The following is a 26889-nucleotide window of genomic DNA, read 5'->3' as shown; positions in this document are numbered from 1 at the left end:
ACTGGTAAAGATACCAATGTGCATTACAGTCAAAAGTCGTTAATCCCGACTCGTAGGGACTTCGGCGATTCCGGATTTTCGATTTTTCCAGATTATAGATCATCAGTTTAAATCTGGTAAGATGGCATGCAGAAATTACCAAATTAAAAATATGAAACCGTAATTTATGAAATAAAGAACAATTATGATCTAAAGGGTATCGAAATTTACAAAAAGAAAAAGCTTAATATTTATTTGTTTACTTTATTAAACATTTCTTTCAATGTAAGTTGCTTCGTTTCATGTGATAATACTTTCTCTTTAATTCTATTAAACAGACATAATTTCTTGTTTAGTTACAAAGTTCCGCTGTTCAAGTCCTATAATTGCTGTGTTGAGAATACCGACTAATTTGTCAATCGAAATGTTTTCGTTTTCAATAACCTGTGGGTCACTTTCTTCACTATCGGAAGCGAATTATAATGATGAGAAACTTGATTTAAATCATATCAAAGATGGAGTACATCAAGATGAAATACTACACTTAGTAAGGAATTATAAGCCAAATAAAATAGAAACATCTGCCTTGAAGATAAGGATAGTGCTGACAGATCAACTTCCAATCCGCAGCGTGAAATTGATAAACAGATTTCGGATTTCAAAACATACTTTCGCTTTGTAGATACAAATTACATATTAGTAAATATATATCGGAAATTCTATTTGACATAATCGAAAGTTCAAGCTTACTTTTATGAAATTGCTCTAACAGTCCGCAAAAAATAATAAGCCGGATCCAATTCGAAGATTAAGGAACAACGCAATCTGCAACATTAACTGAATTAAATAATTTTTGCTTAGATTATACCGTTCGTTACACATTAAACGTGCATGCGCAAAAACATATTCGCAGCCGTAAATGTCTTACGCGCACTCGTAAACGCCTGTGCGCATGCGTGAACGCGACGCATGCGCCGAAAGTTTGTAGCTTTTAGGTCCGGATTATGGGTGTCCGAATTAACGACTTTTGACTGTATATCCTAGAATGAGTATAAAAACGGAGATGACCTATCTGTAATAATGCAGCAGCTTATGTTACTTCAATTCAAGGAAAGAAATGGTACTGGCCTTTATTTGTTAATGTGTTTGAAATGCATTTGTTGCTTCATGGAAGCTCAGTCGGTTATTTAGTGATGATAATCTGAGTCTGCTTGATTTTCAAAGACACATAACAGTAGCCTGTTCGGAAATTTCAATTCCAACAAGGTTCGTACGGTCCTTAAAAGTCCTTAAATTTTTCAAAAATGATTTTTGGTCCTTAAAAGTTCTTAATTTTGGTCAAAATGAATAAACGGTCCTTAATTTTACTCATTTGACATTTCTTATCATTTCTAATGATTGCCATTATAAGTGTGAAATGCGATTTCTCGTGAATATGGAATTAAAATTACACGAATCTTAAGCACTGTGTTGGCGAATTTGCGTTGCAAACGATAAAAAAAACAATTAGCTACCCTAAGACTAAAGTATCGGGTGTCTGATTGGCTATTCACTCAATCTTTCGAAACAGGTGTTATCCATAAATTTATGCAGATTGTGATGAAAGCGTGAAACCGGAAGTTCTTTAAGAGGCGAAAGTGATGATGAAGGTGCTCGAGGAAAAAAAAAAAGGGGGGTGTGGATTCTGAAAATATTTGCCAAAATTAGAACAATCCCAACCTGGAAGGCCACAACCTCTTCGACGCCCAATAAGAACGAGATGCCTGGAAAATGCATTTTCAATAAACTGTGGCTTCATCAAGCTGACTACAAAGACTGGATATTGATGGATGACAATCCTTATAAAGCTAAATGTGGTCTTTGTCTGAAACAAATTGAAATTTCTAGAATGAGACAGTCAGCGCTGAAAATTCAAATGAAAGCTAAGTTTTGTTTTATTGTTTCAATTTGTTTTTACACGGTTTTGCTTACCTTAATTTCTGTGTTTGTTTGAATTAAGCCATAAATTAATTTTTTATCACCTTCTACGGAGTTTATTCTCTTTTGCATATGTATGTAGGGGATATCGGGATTATGAGTTTATTTCTGCAGAGGGTCTGTTATCGATTTCGCGAGAAATCTATTGGCTCCATTTCGATTTTAGGTCGCCAAGGGCAAATTCGGTAACTCTAGCCGAAAAAAAGTGAAGTTCGGAAATACATTTTGAAGCTTCAATAGACAATTAAATATTTGGTTTAATCCTATGCACAAGGTATCCGTTGCATAAGGGATTTGGCTACTTTTGGCAACTTTATGATGAGCAGTAAACGGGACATATACGATGAGTAGTTAAACGGGTCAGTTTGGTGCTGCCGATAATTTTCAAAATTGCACCAAGGCTCCACCGTATACTAGAATTTTTATTAAGTATTTTTATAAAAGGAATACTGCTTTCAGAAGAATGTTATTGAATTTTAATATCGCATCAGTTATCCAAATAGTTGGTCGATATAAAATTTCATTGTGATAATGATTGAAATTATCTTTTGTTATTAAGCTAATTTCACTTATTTATAACTAGAAATTAAAATAAAAGCTAAATCCTGAATAAAAAGTCAGTGTTGAAATGATAAGGAAAAAATAAAAGAAACGGAAGATTAATAAATTAAAAGAAAATGACCGATAAACGGAATGGCTGCTACACGGAGAAAATGTGTTCATGGTATTGCCAATATAGCATTCTTATGGCAATTTTAGCGATGTAACGGAATCTCTGCAGGAATGCTTGCCTAGAATATTTCGCGATGTCGCAATTTTTTATCGATATAGTACATTTTTTAAGTGTTAAAATATAATGCGTAAGAAAAATTCATACATTTTTGTTTAACAATAAAACCAATTATTGCAGAATTTTTATCTTAGCTCCATCATCTGATAGATAAAGAAATAATGTTTTAATTAAAATTTTCTTCTGTGAAGTTCTGCAGTTACCGATGGTTGCAAAATGTCCCAGCAGTTGAAAGAGCCATTTAAATATTGGATGACTTGCTACTATACGTTAAAAAAGTTGAAATGGAGCAGTTTAAAAAAAAATTCATTGAAATCCTTCTCAAATATTTTGGAGGCAACTAAGGATAAAACATTTCTTATAAAATTAAATTCTTTTCTCTCTCTGTCGAAAATATTATTGCCTTTCCTTGAATATTATCAAAGCAATAAACCACTTATTCCCATTTTTGCTGAAGATATCTGAAAACTTGTAAATGATTGCTTTTAGCACTTTAAAATTTTGAAACTAGAATATTCAAAAATAACTAAAGCAGAAAATCTGGTACTATTCGGTTTCGAGGGCCGTAAAAAATCGCCAAACTATCGTTGATGCCAATGCTGCCAAAAATAATTGCGGCAAGAAAGGAAGTATAACAGTAAGTAACTATTTAAGATTGATGTTTTAATTCAGATGAAAGGTTAATTTCATATAATACTTTTTTATTATTATAATTTATATGAAAAAGGTTAACCATGATTGAATGGAAGCATAAGAGTAAATAACTACACTGGTGTGCAAAAATTAAGGACGAAGTCGAAAAATTAGCATATCAGCTGAATGAAGAGGCAGAGCGGACAGAAAGACCAATCAGGAGATTAAGTAAGGTAATGTGCGGTAACACATTCGCAGATATGCAGGTAGACGTAATGGGGGAGTGTCTGAGTAGTATAAAGCATGTTGTCGGTGTAAGATCAGTATTTCTGGCAAAGAGATTGCACGCCGTATAGCAGTTAAAATCACACCGAGTTGCTGCCTCAGCGAGAAATGGTGAATAATCAATCTGTTAGATGACATCTGGATGCTTTTACCCGAGGTCAAATCATTGGGAAGTTGGAGGAAGGCCGCAGTGTGACAAGTGTGGCTGCAGAGTTCGGAATTGCTCACAGCATCGTTTTACGACTTTGGAGACAATTTCAAACTACAGGAACAGCTATCCGGAGGCTTAGTAGTGGTCGCCCACGAGGAACCACACCTGCAGATGACCGGTATATTGCCTTATAGGCCAGAAGAAACAGGCGGCAGACAGCGGGAGAAATCGCTAGACACACGACACAGGCGACTGGACGACCGATATCGCGTTTTACTGTGGCCAGAAGACTGCAGGGTGGTGGTCTGTTTGCACGACGCCCTGTACGGTGTGTACCTCTAATGCCTGCTCATCGGAGAAGACGTTCTCCGTGGTGCCAGGAACACCGGAATTGGAGAGACAATGATGGGGACGAGTACTCTTTACAGATGAGAGCAGATTCAGTCTGAGTAGCGTTTCTCATCGCATACTCATCTGGAGAGAGCGGGGAGGCCGCAATCATCCCTCGAGCATCATTGAAAGGGACAGGTATGGAGGTGGCGGTGTTCTTATTTGGGGAGGCATCATGCTTGGTAGTCGTACAGACCTTCACATCTTCGACGCAGGTTCAGTCAACGGGACTCGTTATTGTAACGAGATTCCTCCATATGTGCATCTTTTTAGAGGCGCTATGGGTCCGCAGTTCTTTTTCATGGATGACAATGTACCATGTCATCGCATAGTAGCTGCCGAACAGCTCTTAGAAAGTGAGGATATTGAACGTATGGATTGGCCGGCACGATCTCCAGATCTCAATCCCATCGAGCATGTATGGGATTTTCTAGGCAGACGCTTGGCAGCTCGTACCTTACCACCAGTAACGATTCCGGAGTTAACAATTAGATTTTTGTCAATTTTCTTTTTACTTTTTAAGTGAAAATAGGTCGATGTGTACATAGATAAAGTCAAGGGTGTGCGCAGTGCCATTTTTGTGCAATTCTAGGATTTTTTTAAAGTAAAAATAGGTCGATGTGCACATGGATACGGAGTATTTGCAATTCTTAAAAACGCGTCAAGCAGTGGGTGATTCTGCACTTTACCCAAAATTCTATTGTTGACTTTTCTTCATGGGCAATTCCCAAATTGTGAAATCCATAGGATATCAAAAAAGGATTTAAAATCAAAAAATAATTTAAAAATTAAACTAGTATTTCAATGGCGTCTTAAGAAATATAGAACTATATAAACTTGCGCAATCTGAAATCAGCGCGTACGCTAGATTTGGCGCGCTGTTAAATGGGCGCGTTTGCTAGATTTGGTGCTTTTGCGCGTACATTTTCGCTGCAATTTTTTTACGGCCCTCGAAACCAAATAGTACCGAAAATCTTTATAAATTTAATTTTAATGATCCAAATTGTTATAATGATAAAAGTAAAGTTTAATTGGGATTCATTACTGAGCAGTTAATGAATGATAAATGCCGCAAGAAGGACATTTCACAAGCTGCAAGTTTTGCATTGAAACAAGGTCAACAACGTGTCTTAACAATGGTACTACACTTTATGGCTAAATGTCCAATAAATTATTCTCTTATTCGAAATCCCTCTTATATAGACCCACAGTTGATGGCTAAAAGTCCAGAAAAAACCCAGAACAAAATGAAAGTAGTTCTAACCGTATTAACGCGGAATAAACGTGTTTTACAAGATAATTGTAATGAAATTCTGCTGCAGTTTGGAGAGATTCTCGACAAAGTAGTTAAGACAAATTTACATGAATTTTCTACTTTTAGTTCTCAAAATCTTTCTCTTGACACATTTCTCACTTCTTATTTTCATGATTTTCACTATTCTAAAGTATGGAAAATAGTGAAAATGATTCTTATCTCGCCACATGGACAGGCCTTTGTGGAAAGGGGCTTCTCTGTAAATAAAGCAGTTGAAATTGAAAATTTAAGTGACTCATCATACATTTCTCAAGGCACAGTATTTGATTACATAAAATTTTCTGGAGGTATTCTTAATATCGAAATTAATAAAGAAATAAGATCAGCAGCAGCTTCGATAGATGCTTTTAGCAGATGAAGCCGAGACCAGCAGGAACCTTGATTTGTTTATCAAAACAAATGAACTTAGAAGAATAGGTAAAGAAAAGGAAATAGACATAAATAAATTAGATGTTAAAATATCTGAAAAAATTTCAGATTTTAAAAAAGCATAAATGTTTTGTATCTTTTATTGCATAGTTTATTATTCTAATATCTTTCAAAAAACCAAAGAAATCAATTGTATGTTTACAATCTGTAATTTTAATCTGCAAAATATCCTTTTATTGCAATTATAATAGTAGTTGACTGTGTTTAAATAAATATCAAATAAGTTAAATAATAATAATGTAAATCTCTAAAATATCTGAGGCTGTTATTAGTGTGAAATACACTTATACAAGTTTTTCAAGAAATTATGTTCTTAATTTAATGTTATCTACTTCATAACTTGTAGGGAGTTAGTTTAATTTTCAAAATTCTTTTATGTTAAGTATTAAATTGAATTTAATAATAGTGCATAATACACATTTCTGTTAGTTTCTTAAATGGATAATTGCTTTATTCTATTCGTGTTTTTTTCTTTTTCTTTTTTTTTCCCTGATAGGTCCTTAATTTTTTCTTTGATGGTCCTTAAAAGTACTTAAAAGTCCTTAATTTTCATGTAAGGAAATGTGTACGAACCCTGTCCATGAAAACCATATTGCAGAAAACGGGCTGTTTAACAGGTTAATGAAGATTTTTTATAGCTTCAAAATGAACATGTTGTGAAGAACCCCAAAAATAGGCAAAGAAAATGCTAGCTAAAAACCTGCGCAGCAAAACCAACAACTATCTGTAAAAATATCTGTAGACTATGTGTAACACTTTACCAACCGCTAATGGTTCAACAGCATATGCGCATCTTACTAGCCACTCAGCCGCAGATTCTCTCTGTCCTGAATAACTGTCAGGACAATTTGATAAATTGTCTAAATAAAACTCTCCAGTACCTTTTTCCGCTCATTGTGAATGGTAATTTTTTTTTTTTAATGATGTGAAAATGTGGGAGTTTATGAAGCAACGCTTTTAACACAAATGAGCAATGTACCTCAATACTAATAATAAAATGCAGATGATATAGCAATTGTTGGCAATTGTTTATCGCCATGGCTACTGATTGATAGGCTATTTTTAGGTAGCCCTGAGAAAAAAGCGATTAATAGGCGATCGGTTGGTAAAGTGTATAAGGTATTTCTCCCCCCTTCTTAGTGTGCCTTCGTGGTGTAGTGGTTCTGCACGCTGGGCCGGTATTCCAGAGGTCCGTGGTTCGATTCCCGGTGAAGGCGATTGCTAATTTTTCATCTTGTCTGCTACCAAAAATCCAAATGTCTCTACAGTGGCACCTGAACTAAAAGGGTGTTAGATGAGGATTCTCCACACCCAGGATTTGGAGATTGGGTCCCCTAAAAAACCCGAGTCGCCCTTTAAAAGTGGGGAGTATATAAGGTATTTCTCCCACCTTCTTAGTGTGCCTTCATGGTAGCAGTTCTGCACGTTGAGCTGGTATTCCAGAGGTCCGTGGTTCGATTCCCGACAAAGAGGTTGCTAATTTTCCATCCTTCCAGTTTCCAAAGAAATATCTAATGTCTATGCAAGTGTTAAGATGCTTTCTCCCATTCCACCTAAGTAAGAATGATTAGCAGTGGATTATACCATAGTCCTATTTTTAGGATAGGCGCAATTGATTAAACTAATAATTTGGTTTTCATACAGTGTCTCACAAAAGTGATGGGACACATGTGCTTTACAAAAGGAAACTGTAATAAAATAAATTAAAAAAACATGTAAAAATTTTTTTGTGGGTGTGCTTCATACTTAAATTTAGTAACAATTATTACATAGCATACATTTTCTCAAAATATTAAAATATTAATTTAATAAAAATACAGTCGTTTAGAACGGAGGAAAAAATGGCTCACATAAGTGATGGGACACCATTAGATACTACTACGTACTACAATAAAAAAAAAAAATTTGGGGGGGGGGCTGTTATTTTTACTCAAAAGCAATGGACAATAATTTATAAAATCGTCTGCAGTATTTCTCTCCAGTTTGTTTTGGAATTTTTGTATTTTTTAGCTCTGTGCAGCCATGAATGCTAAACGAAAAGAAACTGCCTGAAATTCGAAAATCAGTTATTAATTTGCATATTGAACGTAGAAAATCTATTAGAGAAACTGCTGAAACAGTTAACTTGAGTCATTCAACAGTTTTCAATATCATTAAACAATATAAAAAGAATCATATGATTCAGGATAAAAGAAGACCTGGCCGACCATCAAAGCTATCCAATGGAATAAAGCGAATTATCGTTCGAAATATTAAAATAAATCCAAGAATGAGTGCTCCTAAAGTTGCTGCTGATTGACGTGTATTATATGGAGTAATCGTTCATCCTGAGTCTATTAGAAGAGTAATTCGATCTTCGTAAGTGAAAAGAATGGAAAACTCAGACTGGCTTTCGCAAAATCCAACATAAATAAGAATTCTGATTACTGGAATGAAGTTATATTTGCTGATGAGAGTAAATTTAATATATTTGGTTCTGACGGTAGGATCTTGGCGTGGAGAAAACCCAGGGAAGAATTTTACAAACAGAACTTGGTGCCAACAGTAAAACATGGTGGAGGAGGTGTTATGGTATGGGGGTGTATGTCGTCCGCTGGAGTTGGTAATCTTGTTTTTATTGACAGTATAATGGATCAGTACAAGTATATTGACATTTTAAATCAAAATTTGAAATCTTCAGCACAAAAATTGACCCTTCATAACGATTTTAAATTCTACCAGAACAATGACCCCAAGCACACTACTTTGAATGTTAGACTCTGGCTGCTGTATAACTGTCCTGAAATAATAAAAACACCACTACAATCTCCAGACTTAAATCCCATAGAGAATATTTGGCAAGAATTGGAATCAAGAATTCGTAAACACACCATTTCTTCAAAACAACAATTAAAATCGGTGCTTCAAGAAGAATGGGGTAAAATCACTCCAGAAATCACTTATCCACTCCAGAAAAAATTAGTCGAATCCATCCTAAGAAGATTAAATCATATTTTAAAAGTAAAAGGAAATCCAACAAAATATTAAAACCTTTTAAAAAGTAAAATTTTTGGATAAATATTTGATGAAAAAGTAAGTATCCCATCACTTATGCGAGTCATTTTTTGCTCAGTTCTAAACAATTGTATTTTTATTAAATTAATATTTTTAGAAAATGCATTTTATGTAATAATTGTTACTAAATTAAAATATGAAACACACCCACAAAAAATTTTTACATGTTTTTTAAATTTATTTTACTACAGTTTCCTTTTGTAAAGCACAAGTGTCCCATCACTTTTGTGAGACACTGTATGTATGCTTAGAATTTAGAGAAGCACATATTTAAGAATTTATAAAAAAACATATTAATTTTTTCAGTGCTTGGTAGAAGCCAGCAAAAAAGTGGAGGAATAAAGTAAAGAATCAGAAAAGCAGTGACATCAAAAATATAATTTCTAAAGATATGAAAATTTGTTTAATAAATGTAATTTAGAATAGAGTTCATTATACTGAATTATGTATTGAAATCACTTGTGTAATCTACTTGATATTTTTTTTGTTTCAAGAATATGAGATAACGAATACTAACTGTGTAAATTTAATGACTGATTTTTAAAAGTAAATTTTCATCGGCATTGCAGGTTTCCATTACAGTTGAGGAGCATGTGCCATTGTTTATATCAAGTGCTAAATAAAAGATTTCCGAATTTTCCTCATAATATCAGTGCTGTAGGAACTGTGATATTTCTTCGTTTTATTAATCCTGCAATTGGTAAGTTTGCTCTACTTAATACTTTTAATATAAATATTCAGTAGACTGCTTAATTAAAATAGTACCTATAAAAGTATTTTTAAAATAAAAATTATATGATTAGAACTTGTTTTTCCTTTCTCATTTGAATTTAGTTTCTCCATTTGAAATGGGAATAGTTGACAAACAGCCATCTGGTCGCACAAAAAGAGGATTGATGCTAATGTCCAAAATATTGCAGAATATTGCAAATCATGTAGAATTCAGCAAAGAACAACATATGCTTCCATTTAATGACTTTTTACGTGCCAATTTTGAACATGGAAGAAGGTGAGTTTAATGCATCATTAAAGATCTGTCTTATGAAGTTTTAGATTCTGTAAAGTAAACTAGCAATTTTACATACTTAGAATTTTTTCCGTCATAGAACAGCTCATGTTAAATAGTTTTCTACAGAAAGATGCATGTTTTGTTGTACTAGTTGTACTTTATTTGATTTTCTAATGTGAGTTCAAGTAAATATGCTGGAAAAAGGACAAAAACTCATTTGAACATATCTTAGTCAGTGCAAAAGTGTTGTCTATTAGCCACCTTTAAATTTAATATACTGTTCTTATCTCTTGTAATATACCTGTTTGGAAAGAAAGGATTGACAATAAAAAGTTTTTAAAATGTGTAATCCATTCTATTTTAGTTGTTTATTGAAATAATTAACCTAAGAGACCTATTTCAGATATTTATAAAAGTTTTATTTCCGTGCTGTCATTTAACAGGAAAAATCCAGGTCTTATTTAAATATGTTGCTTTAACCTCTAACTTCCCTATACTCAATTTTTATTTCGAGCCACATATGTATATTTAATAAATTATCTGGATATGATGTAGTCTAAAATCCCTTATAGTTTAATATTATAAAATAAAGCTTGTAATTATCACAAATGGGGGGGGGAGAAAACAATCTGTGAACATATTTGACTTGAACATTAATTAAATATGTTCATTTTAAACATTAATTATATTCTTAGCTTGCCAACTTAAATCGATGTGCAGTCACTATATCCAGGTCTGAAATGAATGTAAACAATTTTTATTCTTATGATACAGCTTAGGTAGTCTGATAAAACATGCAAAACACATAACATACATTCAAAACATGATTTTTGATAGTTTTTTTTTTTTTTTTTTTTTTTTTTTAATTACTTGTTCTTCTTACTGTGAATCAGAATGCTCACCAAATCATAGCATTGCAAATTTCTTTGTCCAAAAAATCCTCCATTTCAAAAGAACTCCAAGTATTTGACAGTAGCATTCTATGAGTGTGAATTTGCCACTCGATTATCATTCGTTGAGGTAATCCAACTTCTGATGTCTATGCATATAATTACAGACATGTTTAGATTTAATTAAGTTTATCAGACTTTCTGCTTTGGACAGGATTTCTCCAATTTGATGATGTTCCAGTCAGTTTGTCATTTTGTCTGGTTATTTGGTGAAATTTTAAAAGTACAGAATGTACAAGAAGTAAAAATAGTGCAATCTCGGGTAAAATGTTTATTTAGCAATTAAATATTTGTTGTATTTGTACAGGGCCAACTCTTATTATTTAAGAAAGCTATCTGGATTATGGAAAGTGTAAAGGTTAGTGCAACTGATATTGCCAGTGAAATTAGAAAATTAAAAACAAACCTTGAGGAAAACCGTGATAATAAATTTCTGCCTTAAGAAGATGGGGGGGGGAGTTTTAGAATAGGAAGTGGTGGAACTATCAATGGAGTCTTACAACTGTTTACATCTTTTTATGTCAGGTATCTTTCTTACACTGAGCTATGGGAAGACAGTTTTCGTGGAGCAAAATCTTTTATTTGGGTAAACCACAGTGAATTTACGTGGTTCAAAAATTGAAGCTTCAGGTGAAAAAAATTAATGAAACAGTTACAAATAATACAATAACCATGGATCAACTTTTGATGAAGTAGTGACTACAAAAACTTTTTGATCAGTCGTTATGAAATTTGCAAAATGAAAAGTTGTGAAAAAAAATGATATAACTTTTCAGTGTTTTTAAAAAAAAAGGAAAATTCATTGCCCTACATTGTTCCAAAAATCGAATACATTTTCATCAAGTTAAATCTCTATATATATATATATATGTGCTAGTTGAAAGAATATTCTCAATAATGAATATCATATGTTCTGAAAAAGACATAGAATGGCTAAATAAACTACACTGTAGCAAGTTGCAAAATTATCAGTGAATTGAATTGCGGTGAATTTTTTTTATGCCATTGAAAATACAGTTTTGTAAAGAAAGTTGACATTACTGATAAATGCTGATAACATTTTAATAATTAAGATACAATAACCAATTTAAAAGTTAAACAACAAAAGTCAGCGTTATATTTTCAAATTTTCACAGGACTAGTTTTGAATGGTTTTACTGATACATCATTCTCAGCTGCAAAAGCGCAAATGAATGAGATAAGATATAGTGATTAGATAAGATAAGATAAGAAAGACTGGAAGGAGTTAAGCTACTGGTGACATCTGTTGATGAAACGAGAATTAAAACATAATTTTCTTAAAGGCTGAATGCAAAGATGGATTGGAATTAAAGTCGTTAACTGGAACAGAAAGATTTTTTTGAATGTGAAATGCCTCTAGAAAATCTAATTCACCAATGGAAGATGTTTTTTGAATAGTTTTGGCTTAAAAAAAAAAAAAAAAAAAAAACTGAAAGTGGGATTTTTGGACCATCAGTGCTGGACAACTGTTGATGAAGAACTAAATTATTTAAAAACCGTAGCTATTGACAGGGGCTTTTCATCCAATATTATTAATCAAACAGTTAAAAAATTCTCATCTCAACACGCCAAAAGAAACACTCTTGTTTTAAGAGATTATAAGAATTCTGTTGTCATTCCCCTCTTTCCATCACTTAGCTATAAAATTGTGCATATTTTACAGAAATTTAACTTTCGAGTCGTCTATTCTCCCATCAGTAAAATTCCGGGTTCCATACTCAAGGACCCCATCTCAGATATGAATTCCTGAGGTATTTACAGGATTCCTTGCCAGTGTGGTTTGATTTGCATTGGTCTAAGTAAGAGAGACTTAAAATTTTGCATTAGGAACATATAAGACATATGTTAGAAACAAGGAAACACAGAAGTCTTCTGTTGCCCAGCATTGTTTGTCCGAAAATTACAGTTTCAATTTTTCTGCAGCCAAAATTATTTTAAAATCATCTTCTGTTGGTGAATTAGATTTTCTAGAGGTGTTTCACATTTAAAAAAAAAATATTTTTGTTATAGTTAACGACCCTAATTCCAATCCATCTTTTCCTCCAGCCTTTAAGGAAATTCTATTTTAGTTCTGGTTTCATCAACAGATGGCACCAGTAGCTTAACTCCTATCCTATCTTATCTAATCACTATATCTTATCTTGTTCTTTTGCAGCTGAGGATGATGTTTCTATGAAACCATCGAAACTAGTCCTTTGAAAATATAATGCTGATTTTTGTTGTTTAACTTCTAAATTGGAACTTTTTAATAGTAAAGTATGTCCAGATGAGTTATTAAAAATTTCTTTCTTTCTTTCTTTCTCTCTTTCTCTCTCTGTTTTTTTTAACAACTTTTTTTTAATTTGGATTTTTAAACAAAGGTAGTAGGATGCCCACAGCTACAAGTGTCTGAATGCTGGTAGTTTGACATGGGTTCAAATACCAGCAAACAGGCTGGGTGCATGATTATTTTCAGTGGACATAAACTAATTCTCCATTTAAAAAAAAAAAAAAAAAAAAAAAAAAACCTCTTCTTGAAGGCATATTTTCCCCTAGGCAGATAACTCTTAAGTTTTTTTTAATTAACCTAAATTTTAGTATGTGTAACCTTAATTAATTTTCTGTTGTGAATATGTTCTTAAAGTATTCCTGTTACTATTGATTAACATGGATAGCCTTTAATAGCACAGCAGGAATAAACATTGTGTACGTTTGATAATTATAAGTGTCCTAGAGCTAGTCAGGTAACAACTCACTCAAAGCAGCCAATTCCAGTACATAGGGATAAAGTCTGCTGTACAGATCATTTAGGGCCTGAATGAACACACCATCTAGAACCATAAAAGTCAGAATCAAAGCAAAGATGTGCTGTGAACCAATGTCCTCTCTAATCGTAATCAGTCATAATATATCTTGTAATCGATCCTTTAATGACTAGGCTTACCGTATTTTTTTGGCTGAAACCGGAGGAATTTTCAAAAAATACTTGCACAGAAAATAAAACCTAAAAAAGCAACTACTAAGAAAAAAATGAAAATAAAGGGATTTAAAAGCTAAGAAGATGTTAAGTGTGTGTGTGTATTTAATTATGGCAAAGCACACTAGGGCTATCTGCCTAAGGGGAGGGATGCCTTTGTGGGGGACTTTCTAAGGAAACTGGCTCGTATACATGTTACACATGGGGAAAACCATGAAAAACCCATGCAGCCAGCCCGTTCGCGGGATTCGAACCTTGGACCGAACTACCAGTGTTCAGCGACTTTACCGCTCGGCCGCTGGTGGGCAAAGAAGTTGTTAAAAAAAAACTACAATGAGTTAAAATAAGTTTTTTGTAACTGAATATATTATTCATTAGTATTTATCATTAGTGTCTATTGTTCACAGTAGTGTTTTTATCACTAGTGTGAACTTTGTTTAAAAATTCTTTGTTATTTTTAATAGTATCGAAAAATTCACTGCAATTTAATTGACTATTGATTTTGCTGCTTAGTAAAGCTTTTACTGTCGATTCAGCCAGTTTACCTCTTTCTTCAAACCATTTTTATATGATGCTTATAATTGGGAATATTTTTTTGATTGCTGCCAGTGTGTCTCGCATGCTTGAAAATGTATTCTAGCATTTAAATGGCACGGTGCAATAAAATGTGTTTTTCTTTGAAATGACTTAAATTTCGTATGCATTTTTTTTACAATTTTAATTTTTCTAAATTTTATAATTAGCTGACCAAACCTTTTGAAATCATTAATTCATCAAAAACTTGATCCGTATATGTTGTAGAATTTTTACAGTGTAATTAATTTTTTCATTTAAAGCATCAAATTCAGACCATTTTAATTTACTGTTGTTTTCAAATAAAAGACACCTGACCTCACCAAAACTGTTTTCCCATAGCTTAATATAAGAAAGACGTCAATCAAAAAGGTTGTAAATTCGTGTAGGGTTATATTGATATTAATAGTTCCATTATTTTCTAATATAAAACTTATATTTTCAGGCGCATCATTTTTACCATGTCCTTTGCCTTCATGTACACCAAGCAGGTTTTGTTTTGAAAAAACTTCCTCAGAATCATCACATGTAAATTTGCGAGCAGTTCTTAATGTAGAAGCTAATTCCTCTAATTTCAAAGGATGGCACTTAATAATATGCACCCATAGATTTTGTCCGAATGAATAAAACTTCGGACATGACAAACTTAAAAAATTTGCTTCCATAATAATAATCACACTATATAGAAGACTCATGTTAACTGGTAAGTCAGGGTTAATTTCGTAGCGTGACAATATTTAGCGGAACAATGTGTCTTTAATTGCCAATCTTATGATACATTGCCAATAGTGTATAGCAGATGCCAGTCTATTACACTAGTGAAGCATATCACTATGCATGCATAAAGCATTAAGCCCTGCAGAACAAAGAAACTCCTTGCCTGAGATAGCACTAAAAATGGTTATTTATGACAAAAAAAAAAAAAAAAAAGTTGAAGGAGAGGAGAAATTTGCGGATGGTCTACTTGAAAGAAATTATGTGAGTACTCGAAGTTCTTAATTAATTCTTGTGTGTTCTAATTAGGTTTTTTTCAACTATGTTTTATAAATTCATTCACATCTTAATTTATTGGATTATCTGTTTAAAGGTAAAAATTTTGATTTAAAAATCTCACTGAAATATTTTGTTTTTTCACATTTGTTTTCAATTTTTTTTATAAAATAGAATTCTTTTTATTTAAGGTTGTTCTAATTATAATTTACTTCATTTTTTCCCTTGCTTTGGGGAAGGCCCAGAATTTTTAAGTGAACTATTCTAATTAAAATACATTGAAATGGTTCATCGGCTGATTCTAGATACAGAAAAGCAAGGATTTTTGTAGAAGAGAGATTTCATTTGATTTCAATTACTGTTAATAAATTTTATAGAAATTTTATTTTCTTTTAAAATTTTGGCGAGAGTTAGAATTTCTTCTTTTTGTGTTTCTATTTCAGTGTAAATTTTTTTAATTCTGCTAATTTGGTTAATAATAGTATTTGCAATAACTTGTTAGATATTTTGGAGTTGCAGTTGCTAAGTTTAATTGTAGAAAAATTTAATTCTTTTCTTTTATCAAAAAGTCTAATTTCTTTAAGATTATAAATACTAAGTTTTTGACAGCTTGGGTAGATGTTGCTATTTTCTATGAGATTATAGTTGTTGGAAGTTATAATGTCATCAGTGTATCTAAAAGTGTGTTCAAATTTACTGAAATCAATATCAGAAAGGCTTTTGAGGAATTTAAATTCTTTAGAAGTTAGAATTACAAAGATGAATTGAATATTATCTTCCCATTGGAATTCCTTATGTTTGCAGGTAAAGAAATTGGAGATGTATACTATAGTTATTGTACAGCGAGAAACATAAAAGTTTTTTTCCTTTTTTGCAAATCTAGACTATTAAGTATTTAAAGAAAATATTTTGTCGTTTTCAAAAGACTTTCATAGATTTCTTTGAGTGGTACAGATGTTTTTCAGAGTCAAGTCATAGGTTTTCAAAGTCATAGCAGTTAATATTGTAAATTTTAAGATTTTTAACTTCATCAATAATTTTCAAGATGTTTGCCCTTTTAAAAACATTATTACTGATAAATGGAAAACTCTTATCTCTTGTTATTTTTCTTTTACAGGAAATATATATATATATATTTGAGCGAATATTATGAACCAATAATTTGTGAGAAAGTATTTTTCTACCAATCCAGCCTAGATACAATATCCATTCTTGAATATAATATTTACAATGCATTCTTTCATATTTATGTTCTTAAAGTAACAAAAAGTATCTCAACTTTTAGTGGTAAATATAGCTATATAATTTAAATAATAATTCACATAATTCATAAAATTTAAGAAATGGCATATGCTAAGGGGATTGTTTGCTAGTAAGACAAACTGCCAAGTTTTAAATACAGTTTTGTGTCAAGTGTAAGTAGAGAATAGAACATGTTTTTCCCCTCCCTGTTATAATTATATTTTTATTTTTTATTAATTTTTTTAATAGGTGGGTGGTACAGATCACTTCAGATTTGGAATCCATGGATCAAACTAGTCACAGCATGTCTTTCATTAGTGATGCCAATGTTCATGCTCTTCATCGACTTCTGTGGAACCACCAAGAAAAGATTGGAGATTATCTTTCCAGCTCACGTGACCATAAAGCAGTTGGACGTCGACCTTTTGATAAAATGGCTACTTTGTTAGCTTATTTAGGTCCTCCAGAACATAAACCTGTCGATTCACAGTATGTATTCAGTTCATGTACACTGACAAACACAAAAAAAACTTTTCAATATTAATATTCTTTGCTCTGAAAATATATAAAGGTAATCTGTATAATTATTATAAATGTTTTTAAATACTATAAATATTTTTTCATTGAAGTAAATTGTCATTCATTAAGAGAATCAGATATAATCTGATGTTTATTATGCACGCTGTTGCAAAAAAATATATGCACCCAGAAAGAATTAAGCTACAACTTTGAAACTTGATAGTAGTATATAAGTATTTAAGTTTGTTAACAAATGATCAAAAACTGGGGGGAAAGCATTTTATTTACAAGTAGCAATACAAAGAATGTGAGAATCAGTAGATGGTAAAGGTACCTCTGGCTGATATACAGGTCGATACTTGATTGGGCACTGAGTCTGCTAAGCTGCCGATGTCCCTTTGTGGTAGGCTGTGCCATAAATGGAGCAAATGGTAATTGAGTTAAGACAATTTCGAACAGGGCTGAATTTGCCTGCCCGAGATGTCCCAAACATGTTTGATAGGTGACAGGTCTGGAGATTTCACAGGCCAGTTTAGAACATTAAAACCTTGTAGACATTGTTGAGAATACATTGTGTGCTATATGTGGCCAAACATTTTCCTGCTGGAAAACAATACCTGGATGTCCTGCTATAGCATAGGCAGTACAATTGGCTACAGAATGTTGTCAACATTATCTCACAGCATGACTAATCAAAAAGGGCTGTCCCATCTGATTGCTCTTTAAACTATTGCACCTTGTGTTCTGGCTGTGAGCAACTCAATAACAAATGGTACGTTGGACTGCTCACCTTTATGTCTTCAGACATGTATACAGTGGTCATCAGCTTTGAGAGAAAAGCATGATTCTTTGCTGAAGATCACATTTCTCCAAACTGTTCAGCTTTAGTGATAGCAGCACCATGCAAGACAACACTGCTTATCACAGAGTGACAATGGCAAGCATCTTAATCAACATCAACATCTGATCCCAGCATCACCTGGTCTTCTGTGAATTGTATTTCTGGATATCCCGGGATTCCTGAGAATTGTCAAATGGCTTTGAATCAGTGATAGCATAACTGTTGGTGAGAATGGAGCTATTCTTCCAACTGCACAATCATCTTATGCATTGATGTCATTGGTATGTCCACTAGCCACTATGGTGGCTCACTATGCCTTCATTGTGTCACTGATTCCAACAACGGCAATGACCATATTTACTTTGACCAGTATATTGGTCGATCTGCCTGTTTGACCAACTGGCATCTTTTAGCAGTATGATACAACCTCTCTCAAAGTCTGAAAACTGTTTGTAATGCCATTAAGTACTTCTTAAAGGTATCCTACATTACTATGTCATGTATCCAAGCTGTCAGTGTGGTTTTAAATGTTTGTCACTTGCCCTTTTACATTCTACCAGCTGCTCACTTCAGATGCATGTTATATTGCTCCACAATGCTAATTGATGTTGCAGGTTTAATCATTTACACAACTTGCCAAACCACATTTGCATGCTACGTTTCGTAATTGTGGTTCAATTTTTTCTGGGTGCATTTATTTTTTAGCAGCAGAATGTATTGTCGAATAATGTAAGAAACTCTCCCCCCTATTGGTTGAGGGGGTATTCTTTTAAACTTTAAACCTCTCCTTCCCATTCTTTTTAACTTAAATGCATTTATTGGGGATGGGAATTGCTTGCAGCATGTAACTTTCAATTTTCAGCATTTTCTCGAGTTTTTTAAAATTTTAATTTGTAATATTTATGCATGTTCTATAAAAATCTGTTTTATTAATTATTGTTTTTTGAATCATATATTTATGTGTACGGTGTGTGCTTTTTCAATCAAAGTTTTTCAATCCATATAAAAATATATTTTGTGGAACATGCTTTGCATAGAAAGAAACTATTTTGCTTCTTGAAGTGAACTAAAACTATGAATTTAGACATATGATTAAAATATTCTTGTTGTGTTTTTTTTAATGCATCATTTTTTGGAGAATGTTTAATTTTTAAAACCCTCAGTTACAAAAAATAATATTCATAAAATATTTTACATATTAATGAGTAAATTTAATATGTTTTTGATTGCAAAGAAACATTAAAAACTGATATAAATTAGTGAATTCATTCTTGAATATGTGTGTGAAATTTGCCTGTGAATGTATAGAGTTTTTAGTATTAACTTATTGGAACATAATGAATATTTTATGTTATATATTTGCAGAACTCTACCCAGTGTTGATACTGTTTTAATAAAAAAAACTTTTAATTACAAACTTTCTTATAAAATATTTTGAGAAACTCATTAATTGGAATTTTGTCCTCGCATTTGATAACCAGCATTATCAGTATTCAATAAAATATATAGCCTAGCATCAAATTTTATGAAATCTTTGTATATATATGTTTAATTATTTTATTTATCATGATTCTAGCCTTTTTTGAATTGTGTGTATTTTTTTAGGTGGAGTAGCATGGACATGACTAGCACAAAGTTTGAAGAAATCATGTCCAAACACAATATGCATGAAAAAGATGAATTCAAATCGATAAAATCTCTTAATATATTTTATCAGGCTGGAACTTCTAAAAGTGGTCATCCAGTATTTTATTTTATAGCTAGGCGTTATAAGTAAGTGATATATTTTGTTCCATTTATTTTTTGTTCTTTTATATACATTTAATATTAAATACTATTGTAATTTAGTAAAGGAAATTAAATAAAGTTCTTCATATTTTTAGAATTGGAGAGACAAATGGTGATCTTCTAATTTATCATGTGATTCTAACTTTGAAACCTTTCTGTCATAAACCTTTTGAACTTGTTGTGGACTTTACTCACACCAGTACTGAAAACAGATTCAGAGTAAGATATCTGTTCTGTAAAAAATGTGAATGTAATATATTTTCTGTTTTTGCTGTGCAGTTTTATTGCTTTGTTATATATTTTTAATTTCCACTTTATTTACACAATTTATTGTAAAGTGAATTTCTCTAATACCTATACATAAAGTAAAATTGTACAATTTGGATATTATTTATTTGGCAAGCCTATTTTCATTTGTCTGTCTTTGTCAGGATAATTAAATTCAAGGATTTGGAAGGTACAATGCTTTAGAAATGCTGTTGCCTGAGTATCAAAGGATTTATCATCCTTTGTATAATATTCTTAAAGTGGGAATATTGAATGTGTGCCCATGTGAGCATATAAGGAACATCCAAACAGCTTGAAATCAGATCTGAGACTTAAAATAGCTCATTAATTACAGGCATTGATGAAAAATAAACAAAACTGTTCTTATATATCAGTGAATAAAAGTGCATTAAATATGATGCAAAAGCATCTCTGAATGCATCACTTGTGGGACTTGCTATGCTGTAGCAAGTTGCATTTTTAATGAGTTTAGTCCTTAGATTTGGGCTATTGATGGAATGTAAAAATTGTTGCATGATCAACTAAAACTCAGTTCAGATTGTATCATGCAGATAGAAGAGTCAGAACATAAAATGAATTACATGGATTAGTCTTATATGAACGTCAAATAGGAAATTTTTAACACATTTCTGCTAGAATAATATCTAATGACACTCTTTTATGGAATCATAATTTGCTGATCAGATATGTCTTTTCAAGAGCATTATTTTCCCTCTAAACCAAGAAACTCTCTGAGCAGTACATTTTAGTGTATTTGAATATATGTGTCATTTATTATCATGTTTTGTATGATAATTTTATTGCTCATTTTCATAATTTTTAGATCTTAAAGAAAACTAGAATCAAAATATTTTAATGAATATTGTTAGCAATAAAATATGTATACAGAGGGGTAACAGATTTCATTATCAGATTTAAAAAGGAAAAAAAAAAAAAAAAACCAGTTGTACCACTCAGAGGATTAAATTTGATGCAGTCTTTAACCTTAACTGGATAAAACATATTTGGGATTATGTTAAAAAGTTTCTTCTTGCCCAGAGTAATAAGCAGTATCTGTATGGTGCTGTTGTAGATTGCATAACATATTTGTAGAATGATTCCAAAAACTTGCAGAATCCATACCTTGACAAATCCAACTTGTTTTACTTGTAGAATTTTGCTATTATGATATGATATTAGATTAGCATGTTTAATAAAGCAGTTACTGAATATAGAAATCAGCTTTTAATAACTAATTAGCTTTTCAAAACTTGATTTTAAAAAGTAACTTTAATTTTGTTTAGTACTGTTACATGTGTTGAATTATAAATATTGATTATATTTTGAAAGTTTTGATTATAGCTGCATTTTAACTTAAAAATGTTTTTCCCATATTTGAAATGCTCCTGTAATTTTCAGACAGAGTTCCTTCAGAAGTGGTTTGTAGTCCTGCCAGAAGTTGCTTATGAGAAAACACAAGCAGCATACATATATAATTGTAATTCATGGGTTAGAGAGTATACTAAATTTCATGATAGAGTTTTGACTCCTCTAAAAGTAAGTTTAACCAGAATGTTGCATTTCTATGTTTTTAATGTATTAAGCAATTTAAAAATACTCGAGAATGTGATTTGTTTAATACATTGGTTAGTATTATACTTCTGCATAATGATTAGGATTTGTATTGTTTGATTTTTACATAAATTGTTTATGGAGCATAATTATTGTTATCTTTATTTTTGTAGATATGTTATGTATACCTTATATGCATGCATTTTCTGTTGTATCTAAAATTTTTGCAGATAAGTATTAAATGAAAGAATTCATATCACTGCTAGATGTCTTTAAAAGCGTCACCTTTTTTTCAAGGTGTCCAATGGCAGGGAAAAATTGGTATGAAGCAACATAATTCCATTTTATTTTCTAAGGAGCAAATCTGGTCATTTTCTGTTAAATCCCAGACTGAGCAATTGAAAATTAGGTGAAATTAGATACATCTTTTGGTTGTGATGTAGTTGTACGTCTGCTCACATTTGAGAAATTATGTCTTGAAAACTCTTTATTCTGCCACATAATTAAAACAAGAATTTCCATGAGGCATCTAGAGCTCCTATTAACATTGCTCATGATTGAGACTGTCCTGCTTCAGGGATGGTAGTAGAAGATTAGGTCAACCAATGATTGTTTAGAAAGATATAAAAAGAAGTAAATGGAATTCCTTATCATAATGCATGCTGATTGAAACATACCAGGATGTTTCAAAAGAAAACAATATAACTCCCCTTTTATTAAAAATGATTCAACTTCTCACAAACCTCTCATTCAAGTAAAACTAGCTTTTTAGGCTTTTGGATTCATTCCGTGTGCTTGCTTTGTCACTTTGTACTATGTTTGAACAAAACTAAACTAGTGCATTTTTATTTGCACTATAGAGATTTATTATATATTTATTTGCACTATATTTTATTTGCACTATAGAGATGAAGCATTTAGAAACATTATTCTTTGAAATCCCAGCTATTAATAAATACTATATTTGAACAATGTTGATAAACTAGTGCATTTTTACTTGCACTATAGAAACTAAACCATTTAGAAACATTATTTTTTGAAATCCCTGTTATTAATGAATTAATAAACGAAGAATAGTGTAAAGAAAATAATTGACAAGGCTTAATTTATTGATCATCACTTATATCTGGAAGAGAAACTGGATTCTTAGGATCTGTCAAATATGGAATTCTTTAAATTTTTGTAGGAAAATATGACATAACCTGGGGAACGTGAAAAAAATCTCACTGAGGAAAAAATATGTACGGGAAATACTTTATTATAACTACAAAACTGATAGATGTTAGAAAAATTCTTTAAAAAAAATTAATGTCCTTTTCATGTGAATTTCTTACTGATAAATATATATTAACTCTAAACAAATAATATGGTGGATCATCTGAAAAGTAGTTTTTTTTTTTTTTTTTTTTTTTTCCCCTTTCTTTTAATGGTGAATGTTTATGAAGCAGTGTGGAAACAATAGCGAATTTGAGTAACTCAAGTACAATTTTGTTTTATGACCTTTCTCTATTTCTGTACTAGCTACAAAGTTTCCCTGTCAAAGTGGTTCTCAAATTTTGTTTGTAAAAAAATTATCAAGATCTTTTTTACTACCTTCCTAGAAATTTCAAAATCCCCCCCCCCATTCAAGAAATTTTGAAATCTGAAGAAATGAAAATTTGATGAGGAAAGGTTAAGTAAATATTGGGAAGGGGTGAACCAAAGCAAACTAGCCCATACTCAAGAATTCTGTTTAGAACATTCATTAAAATATGGGACGAAGCATTGCTATGATAAAACACAGTGCTATGATGATTGGCCTGTTCTGTATGTTTCATATCAATTTCCAAAATACTGCTTGCAGATCTGCAATTTGCAGACTTGGTAATCTGATTAAGTGGCAACAATAAATTATAGTCCCACCATAAGAGAAAATATTGCTGTTTTAGTATAAGGATGATGCAATCTTTTTTCAGTTTTCTTGGGGGGGGGTTGTTTTTTATTTATTTATTTTGGGGAGGTCACTTAAAAATCTAACATTTGACATATCTTACAATTTTTTCAGAGGGGATAACATATTGTATAGGATCCACTTCTCACATCCATGTATGAACCATTTTTCATTTTGCTTAAAAAAATCACTTGCCAAAATTCAAGCAAGCATAAAAAATACAACTCTGTCTGTGTTTGGGGTGCCCACTCATCACAGCATCTTATTTAATCAAGCATCTCTAAACTATAGCATGGTGTTTCTTCCAGAACATTTAGCCCATCCTCTAATTCTTTACCTGTATATTGAGGATATTTAGCGAGACTGTTTATTAGCACTGTGCATTCTTTCTTATTTACAGAGAAAGAACATTAAGAGAAGGTTGTAAACTCTGAGGCTGAATTTCCATCATTAAACTTCTTAAACCAACTATTATCGGAAACTGTAAATTTTATGATCTATCTGATTAGAATTTTACTCCTTTTTAAAATACAAGAGCATAATATAATGAAAATGAATGTGTTGAGCCTTTAATTTTAACATTGCAGTGAACAGAAATAATGTTACATGTAAAACTGTATATGAGCAGGAATCTTTTTAAAGAGGCCAAGTGAGGAGTACTTCTTATCAGCAGTAAGGAAAAAAAAAATAATAATAGAGAGATACATGCTTTTATTTAGAAAACCTGCAAAACGTTCCAAATAGCCCAACAGTTTTCAACACTGTTTGACATTTCTGGTCATTAAAGTGTTTAAATGCTATGCGCCATGTACAGTATGTAACTGTAAGGTGATGAATTACTAATTTTTGCTTAATAATGACCATTTAGTAATAAATCATTGCTTTATGTGTTCATAAAATTATTTTAATTTTATCAGAGAGAATATGAAATTATTACATTTGTTTTCTCTTGTACTGTATACTGTAAACAGTAAAGAAAGACTGATAATTTTAACATGCAGTAGTGGTACAGCAAACATCAAAGTGGACCTTGTAATGATTGGAAAGTCCCAAAATTCTTGAGCCTTTAAAACAGTTAAAAAAAAAAGTACTTCCTGTAAAATACTGTAGCCAGAAAAGCAAATGTATGAGCAGTGGTTCTTTAAGGAATTCATTCTTTCTGCATAGAAGTTTTTGAAAGAAAATAATGTATTCAGAAAAGCTGATTTATTGCTAGATAATACTCCAATACATCTTTATGCAGAGGAGCTTCAAGATAGTGATAGCAAGACAATGTTTCTTCTCCCCAGTATTATCATTATATGCCAGCCTATGGAACAGAGTGTTTTGTAAATGATAAAAAGGAATTTACATACTTAGATCTAAATGTCATTATCTGTAAGCAGTTTGTTGTCTTGCTTTTTCCATACATATCTTAGATATATCAGACTGAAAATCATTAAAAAACATTTGTAGTAGATGTATAAAAATTAGTGTTTCACTGGTGTCATATTAGTAATTTTGAAAGTATATCTGTTCAGCAATATATTTATGTAGAAGCTGTTAATCAAATATCGGTTAAAATCTTATTTCAGGGTTGTCGAAAGCTTATTTTTTTGGACACACCACAGAGGCTTAATGATTACATTGATGTTGAGCATCAACGTCTTCCGGGTGCAACACTTTCTTTAGATGAAGATTTAAAAGTGTTCAATAATGCTTTGAAGTTATCTCACAAAGACACTAAAGTTGCTATAAAGGTAAAAGTTATCTAAAAAGTTGAGTCATTAGGTATGTGGCTGTATATTTTGATGTGTAATTTCAAAATTGATATTACACTGTTTCAGCTCTTTAGAAGCTGTGTAACAGTATAAGTTTTATAGTTTTTTAATAACCTAAGAAAAGGTAGTGCAATGAGAAAGATTTGCATGAAGACTATCAAGTATAAAAATGTTGCAGCAGAAATGCTGAACTAACTATTCCGATACCTAAAAACATTTCCAACTTTTTCAAGGAAAGGGCTTTGATTTATTTTAAAATTCCTACCTCAGCATCAGTAAATTGATTAAAACATTTTGTTAAATAAAAATTTTATTTAAATTTAGTTATGTGGTCATGATTAATAATTAAGCAAATGATTCAAAATACTTCTTTTTGTCTATTTTTATTTATCTAAATAATTATTCACATATACTTAAAGTGATTTAAGATACTAAAGTGATTTAATAATTTAAGATGATTCATCTTAAATTATTTTTATGGAAGTGGTGCATAAAAAAAATTTTGCTTTTATTATATTATAATTTAATTTAATAAAATTTTTGTGTAAAATTATAAAGTAGATAATTTTATGAAGTTCATTAGCATGTGCATCAGATATTCTTTGCTGGTTACTTGATTTTTATCTGAGAAGATTGTGTTAAATAATGGGCATTTCTGTTATTGCTTTTGAGTCTATGTGCTTACCTGTGACCATGATGTGCATTTAATTATGTTACGTTTTTAATAGTGATTCTTTAGATGTCTTAATTCTTGAGATAGTGTGAGTAATATACACTAATGTTTGTGAAAAATGCAACTCCATGAAGAATTTGTCAGAAATGAATGAAATTTATTCCATATATTACTGAGAGTGGTACAAATAAATAATCAAATTTGCAAGACCCCTTTCCTCCCCCTCCCGAAAAAAAAACTAACATCAGAAGTTTTGTGTGTCTGCATCCTGAGTGGCAATAGCCTGTACATGTTGTGGCATTGAATCATACAGGTTCTGAATGTAATCCTGGGGAATGGCATTTCATATGACTTCAACTTGATGCCAAAATTCAGTCTTAGTGTGTGTTTCACCAGCTTTACTAGTGAGTCACTGACCAATCAAATCCAAGAGATGCTGAATGGACAACATATCCAGGGAAGAAGCGAAACCTGCTGTGCCCTAAAGAAGGCTTGTGCAGTCTGAGAAACATATGCACAGGCATTATCCTGCTAAAATCCAGTGCCCGCAAGGCGTCGAAGAATGAAGTGGCTCCAGAATTTCCCTTATGTAGCGATTGCTGTTGAGGTTCCCGGCAATCTGCACTAGATGTAATTACTAATTATACCCAATATCTCCTCATACTGTAATGGCAAGCATTTGTGTGGTATAATGTTGGATAATACTCTGCAGGAGCAGACATTATTCTCTATAATGTCTGACGCATACTCTTACATCATTGTACTTCAGATTTCAGCCAAATCGATCAGAGGAAA

General features: G+C 31.8%; 1 protein-coding gene across 3 annotated transcripts in view; it reads left to right on the top strand.

Annotated features, from left to right (window-relative positions):
• Window positions 1-26889, top strand: part of Nf1 (neurofibromin 1) — a 400961-nt gene that overhangs the window by 236219 nt on the left and 137853 nt on the right. For all 3 annotated transcript variants that reach the window (XM_085820392.1, XM_085820391.1, XM_085820393.1), the window contains exons 29-35: window positions 9573-9703; window positions 9838-10012; window positions 16994-17233; window positions 19710-19877; window positions 19988-20111; window positions 21579-21716; window positions 25236-25400. In XM_085820392.1, the coding sequence (XP_085676518.1) occupies window positions 9573-9703; window positions 9838-10012; window positions 16994-17233; window positions 19710-19877; window positions 19988-20111; window positions 21579-21716; window positions 25236-25400 (1141 nt within the window). The remainder of the gene's footprint in view (window positions 1-9572; window positions 9704-9837; window positions 10013-16993; window positions 17234-19709; window positions 19878-19987; window positions 20112-21578; window positions 21717-25235; window positions 25401-26889) is intronic.

Source organism: Stegodyphus dumicola, chromosome 7 (assembly GCF_044657685.1).
Source record: "Stegodyphus dumicola isolate Sdum_Otavi_A_Nest chromosome 7, ASM4465768v1".
Classification (NCBI taxonomy): Eukaryota; Metazoa; Arthropoda; class Arachnida; order Araneae; family Eresidae; genus Stegodyphus; species Stegodyphus dumicola.
The sequence above is the reverse complement of the archived record's forward strand: the minus strand, read 5'-3'. Positions and strand labels throughout refer to the sequence as shown.